The sequence below is a fragment of the Dama dama genome, chromosome 20, assembly GCF_033118175.1.
Source record: "Dama dama isolate Ldn47 chromosome 20, ASM3311817v1, whole genome shotgun sequence".
Lineage (NCBI taxonomy): Eukaryota > Metazoa > Chordata > Mammalia > Artiodactyla > Cervidae > Dama > Dama dama.
Window position 1 is genome coordinate 14,785,109 of NC_083700.1, and position 25,303 is coordinate 14,810,411.

At 41.4% G+C, this 25,303-nt stretch overlaps 1 protein-coding gene across 6 annotated transcripts in view; it reads left to right on the plus strand.

The window, feature by feature from the left end:
- The window catches only part of LOC133040591 (T-lymphocyte surface antigen Ly-9-like), a 31,290-nt gene extending 6,480 nt beyond the window's left edge, over nt 1-24,810 (plus strand). For 5 of the 6 annotated variants that reach the window (XM_061120479.1, XM_061120478.1, XM_061120480.1 and 2 more), the window contains exons 3-7: nt 2,920-3,300; nt 19,589-19,885; nt 21,526-21,654; nt 21,853-21,915; nt 22,191-24,810. In XM_061120479.1, the coding sequence (XP_060976462.1) occupies nt 2,920-3,300; nt 19,589-19,885; nt 21,526-21,654; nt 21,853-21,915; nt 22,191-22,246 (926 nt within the window). In that variant the 3' untranslated portion in view covers nt 22,247-24,810. The remainder of the gene's footprint in view (nt 1-2,919; nt 3,301-19,588; nt 19,886-21,525; nt 21,655-21,852; nt 21,916-22,190) is intronic. The other variant, XR_009689013.1, reaches the window with a different exon arrangement.
- Nucleotides 24,811-25,303: the final 493 nt, after the last annotated feature.

Consider the following 25,303-nt stretch of genomic DNA (forward strand, 5'->3'; position numbering starts at 1 on the left):
CCATGTATCCTAGTCCTGTGTCATGACAGGGACTGACAGCAGTGAGCCTGCTCAGGGTACCTGCAAAGAGGAGACCCCCGAACATTACTGTGGTCACTTCTCGGCCCTGCATGGAATGAGGGATGCTCTTCTTCAAGCATCCCCCTTGAAATCCAGGCTGGCCCTCTGTTTTCTCTGCCTCTGCTCCTGAGAGGGGCATTTAGACCACCTCCTGAAAGACATTGTCTTTCACAGTCTATGGAAACTTTGTTTGCAAACCATGCTCTGGAAATATAGTAAAGCAATATTAGGCCTAATGTAAGGCTTCAGGCCTGTGAGGGGAGCTGAAGGGACTGGGATAGAGGCCTGACCCCAAGGAGATGCTTAATTCAGTGAACAAGTGATTAAATAAATACAAAGAAATATCTGAAATACACATATATATGAATACTGGCCTGAGTCACCCTCTACTTCTAATGAGAGCCAGGAATGGGTATAAGTACAATAGAGGAAGGCAGGCTTGACATGAGGAGAACTTACTCATTTGGAGAGGGAACTTTTCCCCCTGGCAGGCAGAGACCAACCCATATCCTGACCGCCTAGAAAAAGCAAAGTATGTTCCCTTCAGGATAAGAGTGTTCTGCGTTACTTTCTCTGGTTCTGTTCTGTCCTACCTTGTCCCAAAAAAGGACAGAGGGTAGCTGGTTCCTGGGGCCTGTGTCTGACGAGGACGGGTGGGCTCAGGATGGGGTGGCCCTGAGAGGAATGTGCCCACTGGTCTCAGCTCTGCAGGAAAGTGATCGAGGAAGGCCCACTGCAACCTCTCGGGGACTGGCTAGGGAAGTGCTGACTCGGTGGCAGGGGCAGCAGAGCTCACTAAATGATCACTTGCTCACTCTCATATTCTAGTCCCTGGTAGTTAGCCAGGGCCTTGTGACCAGTGCTGGCCAGAAAGCAAGAGCAGAGAGCACGCTACTTCTGGACAGAAGTGTGATTCTCCTGTTTCCCCTCCCTGCTGTGGGGCTGGGAGCCTGTGAGGACCCTGTGGGCTCCATGGAGGTGGTGTAAGCCTCCACTCCGTGCGACGGGATCCCTCCCTCGCTCCCTCATGGGGACTGTGGTGGGGCATATAAACTCCTCTTGTTCTAAGATCTTGAGGTATTTTAACTGCTTGTTACACAGCACAGCCTAGCCTCTCCTGACTACCACACTGCTTAGAAGCAAGAAGGAGAACAGCATTCATATTTGTATTAGGTATTTACTGTTGTGTAACCTGTCACCCCAAAAGTTAATGCCTTAAACACCATCAAGTATAGTGTCACATTTGCTCTAGATCAGGGCCCAGGGGTGGGTCAGCTGGGTCCTCTGGCTCAGGGTCTCTCAAACTGAAATCAAGGTCTTGACTGAGGCTACATCAGCCCAGGATCATCTGGGAAAGATCTGCTAGCAGGAAGCTCCTGTTGGGCTGAGGGCCTCAGCTCCTCCCTGGATGTTGCCCAGAGGCTCCCTCAGTTCCCTGTTACATGGGTCTCCCCAATAGGGCAACTGACAGCATGGCAGCTGGATTCCTCAGGGCAAGCAAAGGAGAGAGTGAAAGACAGAGTGTGTGAGAGTGTAAGCAAGAGGGAAGTCACAGTCCTGTGTACTCTAAAACCACTGAGTGACATCCACTGTGTCTGCTGCGGTCCATTCCTGAGAGCAAGTCATTAGGTGCAGTCCACACTCCAGGGAAAGGGGTTAAACAAATGTGCAAACACAAGGAAGCAGGGATGTAAAGAGACATTTTAGAAGCACCTTCTACAGTTATGCACCTAATTTGTGCCTGAAAATGTGCTGGGTGCTTTTCACTTGTGATGTCATTTAACTTATACTGACCTTATGAGTTCGGCAAGGAAATGTCAGGTTAGCAAATTTATGTAACCTATTCAATGTTAAACTTCATTAGAAAGAGGACTTGATTCCAAAAGTTATTTCTTTTTTTTTTTTTTTAGTGATATTTGACTTTTTTTTTTTTTTTCCATTTATTTTTATTAGTTGGAGGCTAATTACTTTACAATATTGTAGTGGTTTTTGCCATACATTGACATGAATCAGCCATGGATTTACATGTGTTCCCCATCCCGATCCCCCCTCCCACCTCCCTCTCCATCCCATCCCTGTGGGTCTCCCCAGTGCACCAGCCCTGAGCACTTGTCTCATGCATCCAACCTGAGCTGGTGATCTGTTTCACCCTTGATAGTATAGTTGATTCAATACTGTTCTCTCTGAACATCCCACCCTTGCCTTCTCCCACAGAGCCTAAAAAAATGCTGGAGGGGGTGTGGAGAAAAGGGAACCCTCTTAGATTGTTGGTGGGAATGCAAACTAGTACAGCCACTATGGAGAACAGTGTGGAGATTCCTTAAAAAACTGGAAATAGAACTGCCATATTACCCAGCAATCCCACTCCAGGGCATACACACCGAAAAAACCAGATCTGAAAGAGACACGTGCACCCCAATGTTCATCGCAGCACTGTTTATAATAGCCAGGACATGGAAGCAACCTAGATGCCCATCAACAGATGAATGGATAAGGAAGCTGTGGTACACATACACCATGGAATATTACTCAGTCATTAAAAAGAATTCATTTGAATCAGTTCTAATGAGATGGATGAAACTGGAGCCCATTATACAAAGTCAAGTAAGACAGAAAGATAAAGACCAATACAGTATACTAACACATACATATGGAATTTTAAAAGATGGTAACAATAACCCTATATGTAAAACAGAAAAAGAGACACATCTGTACAAAAGTTATTTCAATTAATTGTACTTGACTGTTTTACTAGAATTACGGAATTATCCTGGGTGGCTTTCTTTACAAAGAGGTTTGTGTGGGTTCTTTGCTTTATTATTGATGAAAAATATATATGTCCAATTTCCAATCCTTTAGGCATCTGCAGCACTGGGACCAAGAATCCTGGTGCACGTGGTTCTGAAATTCAGGATTCTGGAGCCCATGTTCCCCTGCAGGGGATCCGAGGAGGTTCTGTGTTGTTTCATGTGATCAAGAAGCAAGAAGCTGAACCAGAGGAGGTCTCATGGGGCTTTGGCCCTAAGTCAAACTACAGAGTCCTGCTGCGAGTCCATCGTGGGGCAGACACTCCAACCTGGGTCAACCTCCAGGACAAGTACCAGCAGAGGGTCTATGTGCCCAACAACTTGTCCCTGAAGATTGAGAACCTGACCTGTGAGGACAGTGGACACTACCGGGCTCGAGTCAGCTTTACTGGGGGATTAGAATTTACCCAGGTTTTCCTCCTCACGGTCTATGGTAAGTGACACCTCCTCACCATGGATTCCCTCCTTCTTTTGTCCTAGGAGGGTCACATAGACCCCCATTTTGTAAGATTTTATTTAGACCCCAACCTTCAGACTCTGTCTTCTCACCCAGTAATAAGGTGTGCATGTTAGCCAGAAAAGGAGAGCAGACTTGAGAGTCACCAAAGGGAGAAATCACTTCAGTATTTTGAAGGAGGAAAATGGGAATTTATATGGTAACTTTAATTGTTCTTTCTAAAACTGAATTGCTTAATTTCTCTACTTGTTTTCTGTTACTGCTGTAACAAATTACAAGAAAAACTTACAGCCTTCAGTTCAGTTCAGTTCAGTTGCTCAGTCGTGTCCGACTCTTTGTGACCCCATGAATCGCAGCATGCCAGGCCTCCCTGTCCATTATAAACTCCAGGAGTTTACCCAAACTCAAGCCCATCGAGTCGGTGATGCCATCCAACCATCTCATCCTCTATCGTCCCCTTCTCCTCCTACCCCCAATCCCTCCCAGCATCAGGGTCTTTTCCAATGAGTCAACTCTTTGCATGAGGTGGCCAAAGTATTGGAGTTTCAGCTTCAGCGTCAGTCCTTCCAATGAACTCCCAGGACTTATCTCCTTTAAGATGGACTGATTGGATCTCCTTGCAGTCCAAGGAGTCTCAAGAGTCTTCTTCAACACCACAGTTCAAAAGCATCAATTTTTCGGCCCTCAGCTTTCTTCACAGTCCAACTCTCACATCCATACGTGACCACTGGAAATGGAAAAACTATAGCTTTGACTAGACAGACCTTTGTTGGCAAAGTAATGTCTCTGCTTTTAAATATGCTATCTAGGTTGGTCAGAACTTTCCTTCCAAGGAGTAAGCGTCTTTTAATTTCATGGCTGCAATCACCATCTGCAGAGATTTCAGAGCCCAAAAAAAATAAAGTCTGACACTCTTTCCACTGTCTCCCTATCTTATGGCCTTAAAACCTCTCAAATTGATTACGCTATCATTTTTTAGGTCATAAGTCAGACTTGGGTCTCATGGGGCAAAATCAAGGTGTCGGCAGACCTGTATTCCTACCTGGTGACTCAAGGGAGAATCCATTTCTTGCCTTTCCCACCTTCAAGTGGATACCTGATTTCCTTGGCTGGTGTCCGCGCTTCACTCACCTTCAAAACATCAAATTCATCTCCCATTGCATCTATCTGATCTGTTCTGCCTGTCTTTTTCACTTTTTTTTTTTTTTTTGATGAGAAGTTTTTTTTTTTTAAGTATGCCTTTTACTGTGATCTGTGACAAATAAACTAGATTCAGCCTTGTAGTTAACAATGACACAACAACAACAGCTTGATAGCAACAAGCAAATTTTTTATAAAAAAAAAATTAAGAAGTCCTTGAATATTTGCATTTGCCATAATACAGATACAAAATACACAGATATATCAGATGGGCTCTTAAATTATAAAAAAGTTTATATTAACTATATAGTATTGTTTTTCAAAAGAACTGTAGGTAATTTTCATATGTGTGTGTGGGGGGGGCGGGTGTATGGACTTCCCCAGAGGCTCAGCAGTAAAAAAAAAAAATCCACCTGCAGTACAAGAGTCACAGAAGACATGGGTTCTATCCCTGGGTTAGGAAGATCCCCTGGAGGAGGGCTTGGTAACCCACTTCAATATTCTTACCTGGAGAATCCCATGGACAGAGGAGCCTGGCGGGCTGTGGTCTAAAGAGTTATGAAGAGTTAGACATGACTGAAGAAACTGAGCATGCACATATACTAGTGAAACCATCACCATAACTTATGCCAAAACATTAGATTCATCCTCTCCAAATGCTTCCTCCTGCCTTTATTTGACAGTTGCTGTTGTTGCTTGTGTAACTGCTCACAATTTAAGTGTAGTCTACAGTGTTATATATTATAATTACTTTACATATATTATGTAGTATTGTTAACTTTAGGCACTATTCCATACAGTAGGTCTCTAGGATTTATTCATCTTGTGTAACTGAACCTTTGTACCTTTTGACCAATACCTACTCATTTCACCCTCTTCCCAGATCTGTGCAAGAACCCTTCCACTCTTCACTTCTATAAGACTGATAATATTAGGCTCATCATATAAGTGGTTTCATGTAGTATTTATTTGTTCTTTTCTCTCTGGCTTGCTTTACTTAGAGTAATGTCCTACTGCTTCATCTATGTCACAAAAGGCAAAATTTCCTTCCTCTGTAAATTTGAATAATATTCTTCTAGAGGAAAGTGAAAAAGGAGAGTGAAAGAGCTGGCTTAAAACTCAGTATTCAAAAAACTAAGCTCATGGCATCTGGTTCCATCACTTCATCGCAAGTGGATGGGGGAAAAGTGGAAATAGTGAGAGACTATTTTTGGGGGTCCCAAAATCACTGCAGACAATGACTGCAGCCATGAAATTAAAAGATGCTTGCTCCTTGAAGAAAAACTATGACAAACCTAGACAGCATATTGAAAAGCAGAGACATCACTTTGCAAACAAACGTCCATCTATTCAAAGCCATTGTTTTTACAGTAGTCGTGTACAGATGTGAGAGTTGGACCATGAAGAATGCTGAACATCAAAGAACTGATGCTTTCATATAATGTTACTGGAGAAAAGTCTTGAAAGTCCCTTGGACAGTGAGGAGATCAAACTAGTCAATCCTAAAGGAAATCAACACCAAATAGCCATTGGAATGACTGATGCTGAAGCTGAAGCTCTAACACTTTGGCCACCTGATGCAAAGAACCAGTTCTTTGGAAAAGACCTGATGCTGGGAAAGATTGAGGGCAGGAGGAGAAGGGTGAGACAGAGGATGAGATTGTTGGATGTCATCACCAACTCAATGAACATGAGTTTGAGCAAACTCCAGGAGACAGTGAAGGACAGGGAAGCCTTCAGTTCAGTTCAGTCCAGTCGCTTAGTCTTGTCCGACTCTTTGTGACCCCATGAATCGCAACACGCCAGGCCTCCCTGTCCATCACCAGCTCCCGGAGTTTACTCAAACTCATGTCCATCGAGTCAGTGTTGCCATCCAGCCATCTCATCCTCTGCCGTCCTCTTCTCCTCCTGCCACCAATCCCTCCCAGCATCAGGGTCTTTTCCAATGAATCAGCTCTTCGCTGACTTCACCTTCACTGAGGTGGCCAAAGTATTGGAGTTACAGCTTCAGCATCAGTCCTTCCAATGAACAGCCAGGACTGATCTCCTTTAGGATTTACTGGTTGGATCTCCTTGCAGTCCAAGGGACTCTCAAGATTCTTCTCCAACACCACAGTTGGAAGCCTAGCGTGCTGCAAATCCAGGGGTTGCAAAGAGCTGGACATGAGTAAGTGACTGACCAACAACAATATTCCTTTGTATGTGGCTCAGAAGGTAAAGCGTCTGCCTACAATGCAGGAGACCCAGGTTCAATCCCTGGGTCGGGAAGAGCTCTTGGAGGAGGACATGGCAACCCACTCCAGTATTCTTGCCTGGAAAATCCTGTGGATGGAGGAGCCTGGTGGCTACCGTCCATGGGGTCTCAAAGAGTCAGACACGACTGAGCAACCTCACTTTCACTTTCACAACGTTTATCATCTCACCTGGCAACAGATATTTAGGTTGCTTCCATGTCTTGTATATTGTAAAAATGTTGCAGTGAACATGAAAGTGCTGATATATTTTTGAAATCCTGATTTCATTTCCTTTAAATATATACCCAAAGTATAATTCCTGAATCATAGAGTAGTTATAAGTCATAGTCAAAGTTACGGTTTTTCCAGTAGTCAAGTATGGATATCGGGCATGGAATAGTAGTCAGGTATGGCGAGTCGGTCCATAAAGAAGGCTGAGCATTGAAGAATTGATGCTTTTGAACTACGGTGTTGGAGAAGACTCTTGAGAGTCCCTTAGACTGCAAGGTGATCAAGCCAGTTAATCCTGAAAATTCACTGGAAGGACTGATACCGAAGCGTAAACTCCAGTACTTTGGGACCTGATGCAAAGAACTGACTCATTGAAAAAGACCCTGATGCTGGGAAAGATTGAATGCAGAAGGAGAAGGGGACAACAGAGGATGAGATAGTTGGATGGCATTACTGACTTGATGGACATGAGTTTGAGCAAGCTCAGGGAGTTGGTGATGGACAGGGAAGCCTGGCGTGCTGCAATCCATGGGGTCACAAAGAGTTGGACACAACTGATTGACTGAACAACAGCCAGTTATATTTTTAATTTTTGAGAAACTCTATACTATTTTCCAAAATGGCTGCACCAATTTACAATCCCACCAACAGTGTATGAGTATCCCTTTTTCTCTACCCCATCATCAACACATCTTTTTTTTCTTTTTGTTAGTAACCTTTACTACTTGTATACTCACTGTGGTTTTAGGCTTCCCCTGTGGCTCAGCAGCAAAGAATCTGCCTGTAATGAAGGAAACACAGGAGATGCAGGTTTGATACCTGAGTCAGGAATATCCTCTGGAGGAGGAAATGACACCCTGTTTCAGGATTCTTGCACACACTGTGGTTTTGATTTTTACTTTCCTGGTGATTAATAATGTTGAGTGATTTTTCATATACCTGTTGGCCATTTTTATATCTTCTGTTGACAAATGTCTATTCAATTCATTTCCCCACTTTTAACTAGATTATTTAGGTTTTTTTCCTATTGAGTTTTATGAGTTCCCTTATAAAATTGAGTATTGAGTAAAATAAAATTATGCAAAGTAAAAATAAAATTATGTGTTGAGTTCCCTTATAAAATTTGGACACTAACTATTTATCAGATTTATAGTTTGCAGCTATTTTCTTCCATTTTTTAGGCTTCCTTTTCACTCTGTTGATGTTTCCCATGCTGTGCAAAACCTTTTCAGTTTAATATAATCCCATTTGCTATTTTTGCTTTATTGTCTATGCTGTTGTTGTCATATTCAAGCAATTATTGTCAAGGCCAGTGTCAGGAAGATTTTTCCTTTTGCTTTCTTCTAAGAGTTTTACAATCTACAGCATTACTTTTAGGTCGTTAATCCATTTTTAGTTTATTTTGTGTATGGTGTAAGGATATAATTTCATGCTTTTTCATGTGGATGGAAATAGTGTTATTTCCCCAGCACTATTTACTGAGAAGACTTCCCTTTCCCCATTGTGTTATCCTGGTTTCCTTGTCAAAGATCAGCAGACCATATATGCATGGGTTTATTTCTGGGATTTTTATTCTGTTTCATTGGTTTATATATCTGTATTTATGTCTGTACCATACTGCTTTAAAAGCATTGTGATATACTTTGAAATAAGGAAATGTGATGCCCCCCCCCCCCCCCCCCCCCCGTTCAGTACCTCACACTCTAAGTTGCTTCTCTATTTGGGATCTTTTGTGGTTCCATATGAATTTTAAGATTTTTTTCTCTTTTTGTAAAAACTCCCTAATTATATTCACACAGTTTGGATAGAATCTATATTGCTTTGGTACTGTGAACATTTCAACAATATTAATTCCTCAGATTCATGAACATGTAATGTCTTTCTATATATTTGTGTGTTTGCAAATTTCTATCATCAGTGTTCATAGTTTCTGGTGCACAGACCTTTCAATCCTTAGTTAAGATTATTCCTAGGTATTTTGCTCTTTTTTATTGTAATGTAAGTGGTATTGTTTTCTTGTTTCCCTTTTCAGATAGTTCATGGTTAGTGTATAGAAGTGCAAAAGATTTTCATATGTTGATTTTGTGTTCTGCAATTTTGTTGAAATCACTCATAAGTCCTAAAACGATTTTTCTGTGGAATCTTTAAATTTCTCTACATACAAGATCATGTCGTTTGCAATAAAAATAATTTTACGTCTTCCTTTCCAATCTGGATGCCTTTTATTTCTTTGGCTTGTCTGATTGATGTTGCTAGAACTTCCAGTCCTAAGTTGAATAGAAACAGCAAACAGACACACTTGCCTTGTTCCTAATGTTAAAGGAAAAGCTTTTAATCATTCACCATTGAGTTTGATGTTAGCTGTGGACTTTATATATGGCCTTTATTGTGTTAAAATAGCTTCCTTCAATTCTTAATTTGAGAGTTTTTAATCATGAAAGCATGTTGGTTTTTTGTCATATGATTTTTCCACATCTATTGAATTATTGTGTGATTTTTATCCTTCATTGTTTTAACATGGTATATCATATTATTGATTTGCATATGCTGAAACATCCTTGCATCTTTAGATTAAACCCCAATTGGTCATGGTGTTTGATCCTTTTAATATTTTGTTGAATTCCATTTGCTAGTATTTTTGTGGAGATTTTGCATTTTTGTTCATCAGGGTCATTGGCCTATAAGTTTTTGTGTGGTGTGTTAGTTTGGCTTAAGATATACCAGCATCTTTACATGTGTTCCCTATACTACTATTTTTTTTTTTTTGAAGAGTTTAAGAAGGATTAGATTAATTCTTTGGTATGTGATTTGATAAAATTCACCTGTTACTCCATTCAGTCTTGGAATTTTCTTTGTTGGAGAGTTTTTGATTGCTGATTAAAACTAATTATTTGTTATTATTAATCTTTTTGAGTTGTGTATTTCTTCTTGTGTGTGTGTGTGTGTATTTCTTCTTGATTCAAGCTTTATAGGATGTACGTTTCTCAGAATTTATCCATTTTTTTGACAATTGTCCAACTTGATGGTATATAATTATTCAAAAGAGTTTCTTATGATCTTTTTATTTCTGTGCACCCATAATCTCATTTTCTGTATTAATTGATTCTTCCTTATTTTTTTCTGGTCTTGCTAAGGGCTAGCCAATATTGCTCATCAACACATTCTTAGGTTCACTGAATTTTTTATTGTCTTTCTAATCTCTATTTCATTCACTTCTGCTGTAATCCTTACCACTTCCTTACTTCTGCTAACTTTTGACTTAGGTTTTTCTTTGTTTTCTAGTTCCTTGAGATGTAAACTTAAGTAGTTTGAGAACTTTCTTATTGTTTATTGTGTTTATCACTGTAACATTCTTTCTTAGTTCTGCTTTTTTAAATTTATTTTTTAATTGAAGGATAATTGCTTTACAATGTTGTGTTGGTTTCTGCCTTACAACAACGTGAATCCATCATAAGTATACATATGTTCCCTCCTTGATCCTCCCTCCCCTTCTAGCTAACCCACCCCCTAGGTCATCACAGAATACCAGGCTGAGCCTGCTGTGTTAACTTCCCACTAGCTACCTATTTTGCACATAATTATGTGTATATTGCAAAGCTATTCTCTTAATTCATCCCACCTTCTTCTTCCCTGACTGTGTCCACAAGTTTGTTCTCTACCTCTGCATCTCTATTCCTCCCTGCAATTAGGTTCATCAGTACCATTTTTCTAGATTCCATATATGTGTATTAGTATGCAGTATTTGTTTTTCTCCTTCCGACTTACTTCATTCTGTATAACAGGTTCTAGGTTCATCCACTTCACTACAACTGACTCAAATTTGTTCCTTTTTATGGTTTAGTAATATTTCATTGTATATGTAACAATTTATCCATTCATCTGCTGATAGACATCCAGGTTGCTTCCCTGTCCTGGATATTGTAAATAGTGCTGCAGGGAACATTGGGGTACATGTGTCTTTTTGAATTATGGTTTTCTCCAGGTATATGCCCAGTAGTGGGATTGCTGGGTCATATGGTAGCTTTTGAGAAAGGAATACGACAGGACTGCCTGCTGTCACCCTGTTTGTTTAACCTATACACTGAACACATCATGAGACATGCTCGGCTGGATGAGTTACAAGATGGAATCAAAATAGGTAGGAGAAATATCAACAACCTCAGATATGCGGATGATACCACTCTAATGGCAGAAAGTGAAGAGGAACTAAAGAGCCTCTTGATGAGGGTAAAGGAGGAGAGTGAAAGAGCTGGCTTAAAACTAAACATTTAAAAATTAAGATCATGGCATCCAGCCCAATTACTTCATGGCAAATAGAAGGGGGAAAGGTGGAAGTAGTGACAGATTTCCTCTTCTTGGGCTCTAAAGTCACTGTGGATGGTGACTGCAGCCATGAAATCAGAAGACAGTTGCTTCTTGGCAGGAAAGCTATGACAAACCTAGACAGTGTGTTGAAAAGCAGAGACATTACTCTGCCGACAAAAGTCCGTATAGTCAAGGCTATGGTCTTCTCAGTAGTCACAAATGGTTATGAGAGCTGGACCATAAAGAAGGCAGAATGCCAAATAACTGATGCCTTTGAGCTGTGGTGCTAGCGAAGACTCCTGAAAGTCCCCTGGACAGCAAGGAGATCAAACCAATCAATCTTCACGGAAATCAATCTTGAATACTTATTAGAAGGACTGATGCTGAAGCTGAAGCTCCAGTGTTTTGGTCATCTGATGTGAACAGCTGACTCATTGAAAAAGTCCCTGATCCTGGGAAAGACTGAGGGCAGAAGGAGAAGAGGGCATCAGAGGGTGAGATGGTTGGATGGCATCACCAATGCAATGGATATGAATATGGGCAAACTTTGGGAAATGGTGAGGGACAGGGAGGCCTGGCATGATGCAGTCCATGAGGTCACAAAGAGGTGGATTCAACTGGGTGACTGAACAACAACATGGTAGTTTTATTTCTAGTTTTTTAAGGAATCTCCAATGTTTTCCATAGTGATTTTATCAGTTTGCATTCCTGTCTACGGCCATACCAACCTGAACGTGCCCAATCTTGTCTGATTTTATCAGTATGCATTCCTGTCAACAGTGCAAGAGATATATCTTTTCTTCACACCCTCTCCAGCATTTATTGTCTATAGATTTTTGGATGACAGCCATTCTGACCTGTGAGGTGATACCTCATTGTAGTTTTGATTTGCATTGCTCTAATAATGAGCAATTTTGAGCATCTTTTCACGTGTTTGTTGGCTTAGTACTGCTTTTGCTTCCTTCTGTGTTTTATATTTTTTTCCTTTTCTTTTACTCAAGATATTTTCTTATTCCCTTATGATTTCTTCTTTGACCCAATGGTTGTTTAAAAAAAAAGTGTGTTGGTAATTTCCATGTATTTGTACATTTTCCCATTTTCCTTCATTTATTGTCTTCTAACTTCATTCCATTGTGATTGGAAAAGATATTTTATATAATTTCTTAAATCTTAAGTATTGTTTCATGGCCTAACATCTGATGTATCCTGGAGATTATTCTGTGTGCATTTGAGAAAAATATGAATTTTACTGCTGCTGGGTATAATATTCTGTTTGTTAGGTCCATAAGGTCCAATAATACATGCTTGTTAGGTCCAATTGGTCTATAGTATTGTTCAAGTCTGCTGTTTCCTTCTTGATGTCCTGTCTGAATTTTCTATCCACTCTTAAAAGCAAGGTATTCAAGTACACGATCATTCTATTGCTATTTCTTCTGTCACTGTTTGCTCTATATATCATAGGTGCTCTGATGTTGAGTGCATGAATATTTATCATTGTTATATCTTCCTATTGAATTGACCCTCTTTCATTATGTAATGACTTTCTTTGTCTTCATGGCAGCTTTTGATCTAACATCTATTTTGTCTGCTATAAGTGTAGCCACCCACACTCTCTTTTGATTCCCATTTGCATGGAATATCTTTTCCCATCCCTCACATTTAGCTTGTGTGTGCCCTTAAAACTAAAGTGAGTCTCTTGTAGATATCATATATATATACATATATATATATATATAAAATATATCTAGTTGAATCATGTTTTATTCATTCAGTCACTCTATGTCTTTTATTGGGGAGTTTAATCTATTTATATTTAAAGTAAATGTTAATTGTAAGAATTTATAATTTCATTTTTGGTTTGGGGGGATATTTTTTTACTGGAGTATAGTTGCTTTACAATGTTGTGCTGGTTTCTGCCATACAATGTGAATCAGGTATAAGTATACACATATCCCCTCCCTTTTGATCCTCCCTCCCACCCCACCCCCTATCCCAGCCCTCTAGGTCATCACAGAACAACAAGCTGAGTTCCCTGTGTTTACAGCTGCTTCTTACTAGCTAGCTATTTTACACACAGCAGTGTATATATGTCAATGCTACTCTCTCAGTTCATCCCACCCTCTCCTTCCCCTACTGTGTCCACAAGTTCATTCTTTACATCTGCATCTCTAGTCCTGCCCTGCAAATAAGTTCACCAGTACCATTTTTCTAGATTGCACATATATGAGTTAATATACAATCTTTGTTTTTCTCTTTCTGGCTTATTTCACTCTGTATAACAGTTTCAAGGTTCATCCACCTCACTACAACTGACTCAGGTTCATTGCTTTTTAGGGCTGAATAGTATTCTGTTGTATATATGCATAACTTCTTTATCCATTCATCTGTTGATGAACAGCTAGATTGCTTCCACATCCAGGCTATTGTAAATATTGCTGCTATGAACATTGAGGTGTGTGTGTCTTTTTTAAAGTTTAATTATTTTTTAATGTTTGGAGTGGCTTTACTCATAATCACTCCAAATGAGCAACAGCCAAGATGTTTTGCTAAAAGACAGCTATCAAAAACAAGCACATTTTTTAAAAGTTATATCTATACAATGGAATTCTAGTTGGCAATAAAAGTAACATACTTGATGCATGCAACAGGTGGATGAATCCTAAGTGTATTTTTAAAGTGAAAAAAGCCACATCCAAAAGACATGGGTCTTTTTTAAATTATGGTTTTCTCAGGTGTGTGCCCAGTAGTGGAATTCTGGGTCATATGATAGTTGTATTTTTAGGTTTTAAGGAACCTCCAAACTGTTCTCAATAGTGGTTGTGTCAATTTACATTGCCACGAACCGTGCAAGTTCTCCACACCCTCTCTAGCATTTATTGTCTTTAGATTTTTTGTTGATGGCCATTCTGACCTGTGTGAGGTGATACCTCATTATAGTTTTGAGTTGCATTTCTCTAGTAGTGAGCGATGTTGAGCATCTTTTCATGTGTTTGTTGGTCATGTGTGTGTCTTTTTTTGAGAAACATCCCTTTAGGTATTCTGCCTGTTTTTTTTAATTTTTTTAATTGAGCTGCGTGAGCTGCTTGTATATTTTGAAGATTAACCTTTTATCATTTCACTTGCAAATATTTTCTCCCATTCTGAGGGTTGTCTTTTCATCTTGTTTATGGATTCCTTTGCTGTGAAAAAGTTTTTAAGTTTAATTAGGTCACATTTGTTTATTTATCAATGTCATCTTGTTTAATTATTTTCTGTTTTATAGTACATTTGTTCCATTCTTTATCCCTTACTGTCTTCCCTTGTGACTTGATGATTTTCCTGTATTAACGTGCTTTGGTTTTGTCCTCTTTACTTGCATGTATCTTTTTTAGGTGTACTCTTTGTGGTTACCATGCAGCTTAGATAAAACATACTTATAACATCCTGTTTTGAACAACTAATTTAATTTCAGTCACATACAAAAACTCTACACTTTTACTTCTACTCACACAAATACATTTTATGTTATTAAGTCACAATTTAAATTTTTTATATTTTGTACTAATTAGCATATGTTTCTATTATAGTTATTCTGAATACTTTTGACTTTAACTGTCATATCAAAGTTTAAAAGTGGTTTATGCACCACAATTACAGTATTATTGCAATATTGCATATTATATTTATCTATATTGTCAGTGAGATTTATATTTTCATATGATTTTGTATATTTTTAGCATCTTTTTATTTCAACTTTAAGGGCTCCCTTTGGCATAGCTTGTAAGGCAGTTTTAATGAGGAAAAACTTTCTGTTTTTGCTTGTATGGAGAGTTTTTATCTCTGCTTATTTTTTAAAGAACATTCTTACCAGGTATAATAACCTTGGAGCCAGTGGGGTTTTTTCAGTACCTTGAATATATCATTCCATTCTCTCTTGATCTATGAGGTTTCTACTGAGAAACCTGATGATATTCTTAATAGAGATTCCCTTGAATATGATGCTCTTCTCTTGCTATTTTCAAAAGTCTGTCTTTGTCTTTGAATTTTGAATATTCAATTATTACATGTCTTGATTCATACTTCTTTGATCCTGGGACCTTTGGGCTTCATGGATCTGAAAGTCCATTTACTTTTCCAGACTTGGGAATTTTTCAGCTATAATTTCTTTAAATAAATTTTCAACATTCTTTCTTTGTATTGTCTTTCAATTCAGTTCAGTTAAGTCACTCAGTCGTGTCCGACTCTCTGCCACCCCATGAATCCCAGCATGCGAGGCCTCCCTGCCCATCACCGGCTCCCAGAGTCTACCCAAACTCATGTCCATCAAGTCGGTGATGCCATCCAGCCATCTCATCCTCTGTCGTCCCCTTCTCCTCCTGCCCCCAATCCCAAAAGACCATCAGGGTCTTTTACAATGAGTCAACTCTTCGCATGAGGTGGCCCAAGTATTGGAGTTTCAGCTTCAGCATCAGTCCTTCCAATGAACAGCCAGGACTGGTCTCCTTTAGGATGGACTGGTTGGATCTCCTTGCAGTCCAAGGCACTCTCACGTGTCTTCTCCAACACCACAGTTCAAAAGCATCAATTCTTCAGTGCTCAGCTTTCTTCACAGTCCAACTTCACATCCATACATGACCACTGGAAAAACCATAGCCTTGACCAGATGGACCTTATTGGCAAAGTAATGCCTCTGCTTTTTAATATGCTATCTAGGTTGGTCAGAACTTTCCTTCCAAGGAGTAAGCGTCTTTTAATTTCATGGCTGCAATCACCATCTGCAGTGATTTTGGAGCCCAAAAAAATAAAATCTGACGTGGTGTCCACTGTTTCCCCATCTATTTGCCATGAAGTGGTGGGACCAGATGCCATGATCTTAGTTTTCTGAATGTTGAGCTTTAAGCCAACTTTTTCACTCTCCTCTTTCACTTTCATCAAGAGGCTTTTTAGTTCCTCTTCACTTTTTGTCATAAGGGTGGTGTCATCTGCATATCTGAGGTTATTGATATTTCTCCGGGCAATCTTGATTCCATCTTGTGCTTCTTCCAGCCCAGCGTTTCTCATGATGTACTCTGCATATAAGTTAAATAAGCAGGGTGACAGTATACAGCTTTGATGTACTCCTTTTCCTATTTGGAACCAGTCTGTTGTTCCATGTCCAGTTGTATTGTCTTTGGAACTCCCATAATATGTGTATTGATTTTCCTATAGTATCCCATAGACATTTTTCATTCTTTTTCCTTTTCCTACTCTAAGTAGATAATTTCAAATGCTCTATCTTTGAGTTTGTTGTTTGTTTCTTCTGTTTGATCAGCTCTGTTGATGAGACACTTTATTCAATTTTTAATGCAGTCTTTGTGCTTAAAGCTTAACATTCAGAAAACTAAGATCATGGCATCTGGTCCCATCACTTCGTGGGAAATAGATGGGGAAACAGTGGAAACAGTGTCAGACTTTATTTTTCTGGGCTCCAAAATCACTGCACATGGTGACTGCAGCCATGAAGTTAAAAGACCCTTACTCCTTGGAAGGAAAGTTATGACCAACCTAGATAGCATGTTAAAAAACAGAGACATTGCTTTGCCAACAAAGGTCCATCTGGTCAAGGCTATGGTTTTTCCAGTGGTCATGTATGGATGTGAGAGTTGGACTGTGAAGAAAGCTGAGCACTGAAGAATTGATGCTTTTGAACTGTGGCATTAGAGAAGACTCTTGAGACTCCCTTGGACTGCAAGGATATCCAACCAGTCAGTCCTAAAGGAGATCAGTCCTGGCTGTTCATTGGAAGGACTGATGCTGAAGCTGAAACTCCAATACTTGGGCCACCTCATGCGAAGAGTTGACTTATTGTAAAAGACCCTGATGGTCTTTTGGGATTGGGGGCAGGAGGAGAAGGGGACGACAGAAGATGAGATGGCTGGATGACATCACTGACTCGATGGGCATGAGTTTGAGTAAACTCCGGGAGTTTGTGATGGGCATGGAGGCCTGGCGTGCTGTGATTCATGGGGTCACAAAGAGTCGGACTGAACTGAGCAACTGAGCGACTGAACTGAATGGAGCTGAACTGTGTTTTTAGAACCAGAATTTCTGTTTGGTTCTTCTGAATGTTTTCTATCTCTGTATTTAACTTCTCATTTTGGTCACAAATTGTTTTCCAAATTTTGCTTAGTGATCTGTCTGTGTTCTTTTGTAGTTTGCAGAGATTATTTAATATGACAATATTGAATTCTTTATTAGGCAATTCATAGATCTCTATTTCTTTCTGTTTGGTTATTGGAGTTAATTTTGTTCCTTTGGTATTGTCATGTTTCCCCGATCCTCCATCCTTGTAGCCTTGCATTGATGTCTGTGTATTTGAATAAGCAGTCTTTTCTTCCAGCCTTATAGGGCTGGCTCTAAGGGGAAAAAAGACAGTCACTGTAAAGCTCAGCAAAGTTTGAGGCTTCAGCTGTAGAGGCATGTGGGATGCTGGCTGCAGGGGTATATGAGGTTCTGGGTGTAGGGTTGCATTGACCACCGTCTGTGGGTATATGTGAGAAATGGTTTTCAGGGCCATGTGGCCCAGCTGCTGTGATCTCATTCCACTTATATTTGTTTGGAAAAGAACCCACTTGCCAATGCAGGAGACATAAGAGATGCAGGTTCGACCCCTGGGTTTGGAAGATCCCCTAAAGAAGGACATAGCAGTCCATTCCAGTATTCTTTCCTGGAGAATCAGATGGACAGAGGAGCCTGGTGGGATACAGTCCATAGATTTACAAAGAGCTGGACATGACTGAAGTGATTTAGCATGCATGTACGCTCAAACGATGTCCTTACTGTTCTGGGTGCACTGAGACAGAAGCCAACTTCCCAGGCATTGCCTCACAAATTATGGGGAAGCTAGACTGTCACTTCATTCCCTCTTTCTCCTGTGGGAAAAGTCACAGTATAGAGGCATCTCTCTCAGCACTGAGTCATCCTGGGGTGGGATTAATGTGATGAGGTAAAGCAAACCTGTTCTTCCTACACTTTCCCTGTGAATGACCTAGGATTTTTGGTCCATCAAAGTGCTGGAATCCCCCAACAGAACTCTGAAGATCTCTTAGAGGTATTTCTGACCATGGATAGTTGTTAAAATCATATAGCCTGGTGTCTTGCTGGCACCAGTGACTTCTTTCTCTTTTAAGGAAACTTATGATTGCATTTTGCCCATCCAGATAGTCCAGAATAATATCACTATTGTAAGGTCAACTTATTAGCAGCTTTCATTCTATCTGCTACCTTAATTCACCTTTTCATGTAATATGACATATCCACAGATTCCAAGGATTAAGACATGGACATCATTGAGGGTCCATTATTCTACCATGATTTGGACATCCAAGTGTAGTTAGTACCCAGTGAACACTGTCTTCTCTCTCAGAGCCAATCTGTTAATGGTCTCACTCAGAAAAGACACCACAATTTAGTTCTTAAATGCTACATGAGCATAGGAGAAAGTTTACACTGCAATGCTTATTAAGGAACCCATTTAGCAAACACTGTCTTTCCCTAAAGATCCTCCCTGTATAGGGAAGTATCCTTCTATGGAGAAGACAACTCATAAGTCCCCATGGGATTTCAAGGCAGCTTGAAAATCTGTCACTTTTCTTCCTGTGTATACCACATGAATACACATTTACACTTTTCTTCCATGTATATACCATGTTCAGTGGCATGCTCTAACCACACTTGGAATTGTCATTCCTAGTTGTAACAAATGCATCTCCCACAAATGTCTCTACTTTAGGAAGTTAGTGCCTTTCTCTGGCCTCCCAAAACTAACCAGACCTCCTTCCCCATAAGCGTCGTGCTGTCCCAAGCTTCACCTCAGCTGGAGACACAGGGTAAGGGCCATGAACCAGGACAAGCCCTTCTGTCCTAAACTTCTTTCTCTTCTGGGAAAAATCCCAATTTTTAAAAAAATAATAGACCCTAAGAAAATGAAATTTAAATTTTATTTCCTTGTGGATGATTTTTAAGCCTGGTAAATCTATTGACGTTGCATAGGGCCTAATCCAATGGCCCCATTCCAAGCTCTTGGTGAATATTTAGCTTTAGGAAAATTATGTTTTAAGTATAAAATGCACCTACTTTCTTTATAGGAGAAGGAAATGGCAACCCACTCCAATGTTCTTGCCTGGAAAATTCCATGGACAGAGGTGACTAGCAGGCTACAGTCCATGGGATCGCAGAGAGTCAGACATGACTGAGCAACTATCACTCACTCACTCACTTTCTTTATAAGGCTTCCTTACACTCCTTGGCTACAATGAGGTAATAGACATTAAACCGTGGCATGTAATGTTTTCCACATCTGTGAAGTTTTATTCTTTTGTTGCCTCCTACCGCAGAGCCTGTGCCCTTTCCCCAGATTCTGATGGGGTCAACATCCATCACACCAGACCGGTGCAACGTCACCCTGGAGTGCAGAGTCTCTGGGGCCACAGAAGACCTGAATGTGACCTGGGAGAACAAGGGCCTCCCCGAAGAATGGGAGCAGAGAAGGACATTAGAACCAGCCTCCAACTCACGCATCCTGGCTGTCAGCTTGCCTAGAGGCCAGCCGCATGCCAGCCTCGTCTGTGTGGTCAGCAACCCGATGGGAAATAAAACTGCCTCCTTCGACCTTGGGAGAGTCTGCGTCCATGGTGAGTGCAATCTGCCAGAGAGGAGAAGCACTCTCAGACCTCAGATAGCACTGAGGCCTGGGGGTTCAGAGCTTTCCTTCCCACCGTTTTGTTAGCACTGCTTTCTATCTGGCTGCTTCATACAGGAGTCTAGGAAAAACAGCCAACTTAGTTTTGCTTTTCAGTGTGTCACACACCCATGACCTACTCTAAACTGCTTGCCCCTGCTAGTCCAGGTAGTAGTTTTGAGTACCTCTCTCCACCACTATCCAACATTCACTGTGCATTCAGCATGGTCTTTAGGAATGTAATCATACTGGGTCATTTGTGGCTTTTCTTCAAGTCTGACCTCCATGACTCCCTGCGGGATATCATGGAGGGGCTCAGAGGCTCCTCTGTCCACATTTCTGATCTTATTTATACACTTACCACTGAATTTCTTGTTTGTCCTTCCAGAATGTGCCTTGCTTTTATAAGTTTTTGCACCTCTGGACATGTTGTTTCCTTGACCATCAGCCCATATTCACCCTGGGTCCTTGACTTCCTGTCTTATTCTTCATGGAGGATTCTCCTCAGCCACTGCATATATGTGGGCATGTGAAAATGCATTCACACATGGCCCTGCCCTAAGATAGGCCCCATGATTTGTCTAAAAATCTGCCTATTTGTCTAAAATTCTACTGATGTCTTAAATTTTTCATAATTTTTTTCAATTTTCATAATTTTTTAACAAGGAGCCTGCCTTTTCATTTTGCACAGAGCCCTGAAATAATGTAGCCATCCTGCCTTCAGGCATCGACTCCCTCTGGGTGTCTGTGGCCACCCCCATACTGAGTGGTGATTATCTGTTTATGGATTTGTCTCCTGCATGGACAGGAATACTATGAAGGCAGGAGCCACATTTTGTTCTCCTTTGAATCCCTGTGCAAGCACAAGCTTCTGGCCAAAGTTTATGTAATCAAAGTTGCATTGAATGAATGAATAACTTTATCCTGTGTGTGGTCTCACCCTCTGTAAACCATCCTCTATAAGATGTAAAGGGGTCTGAAATGCCAGGATCACTTAAAACATCTGTTAATTGGACCTCTCTACTCCAAGGCTAGAGTATCAGGTAATTTTCAATACTCAGCATTACCCACAAACCCTCATTATTCCCCCTTTTCCTACATCTGGTTCCCTGCCCAGTCCTGCCTGCTGCAATAAGGTGCTGGCAACTCCCAGGGGCTGACTTTAGATACTACCATTTCCCAAATGTGGCATCCCTCCTTCCTGGAATGCTGTGCCCACCCTGAATATCTGGGAAACTGCTGCTCATCCATCAAGGTCAGTTTATGCATCACCTCCTCTGGGTGACCCTCACTGAGGACCTCTCTGCAAGAGGTAAAGCTCTGTTTTACTGCAATCCCTCTGGTTAGCAGACTTTGATATTTTCTCAGTTCTCTCCACTGGGTGACTTCATCATACTCATCTCAGTACCCTTGGCACCAAGCAGAAGTTCAGGACCTGGTTGAATGAATGATACTACAAAGTTCCTCGCTCTTCAGCCTCTGAACCAGGACTCTTTCGACTTCTCCACCTCCTGTCTATCTTCATTTGGCAGTGGGTATCTCAAGTTCTCTCTTGACTTTAACTTATTTGCTCTCTGTGTTTGAGGAAAACAGATTCAGCCAACCAGGTCAATGCTGATCTCCTATCTGGCATTTGTGGGGCAGTCGCAGCTGTGTTATTGATCCTCGGAGGTGGACTGTGCCTTTGGAAAATCCATGGGAAGAAGATGAAGACTGGAAGAGGCAGGTTGCCCTTCTCCTTCCATGCCCACATACCTCTCTTTCTTCACTGGATTCTTAACATCCTTTCTCCTACAATTTGTTGCCTGGAAATGTCCCTGCAGAGGGGTTAGTGGGTGTGGCCATGGTCTGTGTCCATAGCAATGGAAGAGGGTACAGATTTCCAAGGCTCAGATTCAAGCCACTCTGCCTATCTCTCAGGTGCAAATCACAAGAGGATGATGATGACGCAGCCAGCAGGAATCTCTAGAAAGCATGAACAAGGTAAGACCTGGGCACTGTGCTTTTCCAGGTCTCTCACTGCCTAGCCTGGATTTGTCAAATCTAGTCACTGATGTTTCTTTTCCTACTTCCTCTTTAACACTTTCCAGGCAATAAACAGTGTTAACTAAGAAAATTTACATTTGGGAAGAATATACTTCTGGGCACTTAGGGGAATTCATAAGTATTACATGTCAATAGCATTGATTCTTTTCTGGTCCTTCTAGGACTCCTCTATCCCTCAGCTGTTTCAGGAACCCTTTGTCGTGCATTTCCAGGTTATCAGGGAACAGCATCTGAAAGAAAATGGACCTCTCACTACTATCAACAGTGAGGTCTGTAAGCCAGGTCATGCCATGAAGATAGTTTAATTGGAGGAAACAGAAGAATTGGCCCTCCTAGGACACCTCCACCAGGAGCTTGATCCCTGAAGACACCCGCCTATTCCACCTCTAGTCCAGTTCCAACTGCCTTTTGTCTGTTACCTGGGCCTATGTGGTCTTATTGCTTCCTCTGACACCTCTCCAAACTGCCCTCCTATTCAGGATCCTCACAGTTGCAGGATGAGCACTCCTCCTCTGCCATTGGCTCAACTCTTGACCCCTCACCTTCTGAAGCTTTCCAAAGAAGACTTTTCTGACTGTGTTAATCCCCACAGCCTCTGCTCTGTGGCTGCTGTGTGTCTTTCCTTGAGAACATGAGCCCAGGCATGGGGACTGTGTGGAGATGGTCCATGCCACAGAGGAGGGAGTTATGACCTTGATGTTGAATGCTGAGTTGGGGGTCAATGGAAGCAGCATGGGTAGGTATGAATCCTTAAAAGACTGGCCTGAGGATTCCTTTGCACCTTACATAGAGCAAAGTGTGTGTCAAGCAGTACACTTGTACTGGGAAGAATGTCTAGTGTATCTTATAATCTTCTTCTTGGTTACTTGTGTTAACCTGGACTTTGGCCTCAACTTGGCCCATGGGCCCCAAACCCACCTTCCTGTAAGGTGGGAAGAGGAATTTGTAAGTCTTCACCCCCTTCCAGGACTTAATTTTCTCAGAAAATAATCCTAGAACCTATAAGTCAGGAATTGCATTCTTAGGAAAATAGTTTCAGCCTGTCCCTTTCTGGGATAGGGGTACTTGGTCATGATGATGAATGTGCAGTATCCTCTGACCATCCTTGATGAGGCTTCCAAGGGATAGGAAGAGTGAAGTTTGTAGGAAGATCTGCACCAGCCCTCTCTGGTCTTTTCTATTGAAGAGTCTTGCTGGCCTCCGTCTAAAGGTCAGCCTCCTCTTTGCTCACTCACATCCCTTTGTCCAGAAAGATGGCTCCCTTTCCCTACTCCTTGCTCCCACCCCTGCCTACTGGAATCTTATCATTCTGCCCAAAGTCCTCTTCCAAACCACAGGTTCCATGAAGCCTATCTGGTTCCCAAAGGTTTAGAGATGGTCTTTCATATATCTGACCGTTTCAAACACCTTGGAGTCCCTGACACAGTCTGCCCTGGATTGATCATGAGTCTTCCCTGCTGGACTCACCTGGGGCTCCCTCAGGAGGGTGTTGGAGTCACAAGAAGCCAGCGCCAAGGAGACAAGCACCTCTGTCTGTGAAAGATCTGGGCAACCCTTTTTTTCCAACTCCCGGGGGACTCAGCAGACTGAGACCAAGAGCAGAGGCTGCTGAAGGTTTTTCTGGCAGTGAGTCCACATGGAAGCAAAGATGGATGTGATGACCTCCAGCAAGCCCACCTGTCCCAGAAGTTGGAGATGGGGATATCTTCACACCACCTCCAGCCTCACATGGCCCGAAGACCTGTTTCAGCTGCACTATGGTGTGTGAGAGCTTCTCCTTTCTCTGAGAGTCCTCACCTCCTGGAAGCCCCTGCTTCCTGCCTTGGGTCCAAGCTCTTGTGTAAGAAGTGGGCTCACTCTAGCAGTGAGCTGCTGTGGTTTCTCAACTGACCCAGATTCTTGAGTCATGTGGTTCTCCTCCTTGCTCAGCTCAACTCAGCTGCTTCATATCTGCTTTCAGACTGTCTAAACATGGTTCCCGCTGAGGGCTTGAGCATCATGAAGCAATGCCATGAGCCTACTGGATGGTAAACAGGTGAGAGGGGGAGGTGGGGATCTGCAAAAAGTCACCTTTTCTGATTTCCTGTCCCTCAGGTGGAGCAAAAACCTGAGGGAGAGATAGGCACCATCTCCTCACAGACTTCCCATGTAACTGGTCTTTCTGGGCACCAGCGCCCATAAGCCCAAGAGCACTGTAAGATGGGACCATCTAGTAGCCATTCCCACCCCACCAAAAGTAGAAAAAAATAAAATGAAGGGACCTGGGTTTTTCCAAACCTATAGTGAACCAGGGTTTGTCCCATGCACTTTGGAAATATTATTCTTCTAATCTTTATAAGGAACCTCTAAGGTAGGTATAGTTATTCTCATTTGAATAACAGAAAATTGATATCTCAGACTAGTTCAGTGGTAGAGCAAAACCTTAATCTAACAAAGTTCACAGCTTACCCCTTCACCATTAATCACTGAAGATCTTGGAATTCTAGAGTATTCAGATGGAAATAGCCAATTTTTCCTCTCCCAAGGATCTTGGACTCTGACTGAGGTGCCTCAATATCCTAATTGATATGGAGCAGCTGGTGGTTAGAAAGGATTACTCCTGAAGTAATCCCCTGAAGTGGACAATGCAGCCTTCGTGGGTGGGAAACCATAGAATGAGAGATCTTGACTTCTGATGCAGATGAGACATTTTAAGAGATGTTTCCACCTCTTGCCTCTCTTTCCATGCAAGGTGTGTGTGGATGTCATCACTTCATCTTCAAACCAGTTTCCCCTTTGCAATGTTATTCATAAAATCATTCAACATTCAATAAACTTTCTGTAAGTCTCTCATTTATGCCTTTAACAATACTGTGAGCAAAGATCTCTATCATACAGATGAAGATATATAATCCACAGATATTAAGTTCTTCCACAAAGTCTCCTGAGTGTAAATGATTTGCGTCAAAGGGAATCATAATTTCATTCATTTTGACTCCTTCTTCTCCCTCATCCCAGACACCCAACCAATCACCGTGTGCCATTGAGATAATCCTCATTAAGTTTCTTGCATTCCATTCTCTTATTCTTTTAACCCCATTGTCTACCTAAAAGATCTACTACTTACATGACATCTTCATTTGGATATCTAGCATGTCTAAATTTGAACTCCCTAAACATGCTTTCCATATACATACATTAAAGACACGTGCACCCCAATGTTCATCGCAGCACTGTTTATAATAGCCAGGACATGGAAGCAACCTAGATGCCCATCAGCAGATGAATGGATAAGGAAGCTGTGGTACATATACACCATGGAATATTACTCAGCCATTAAAAAGAA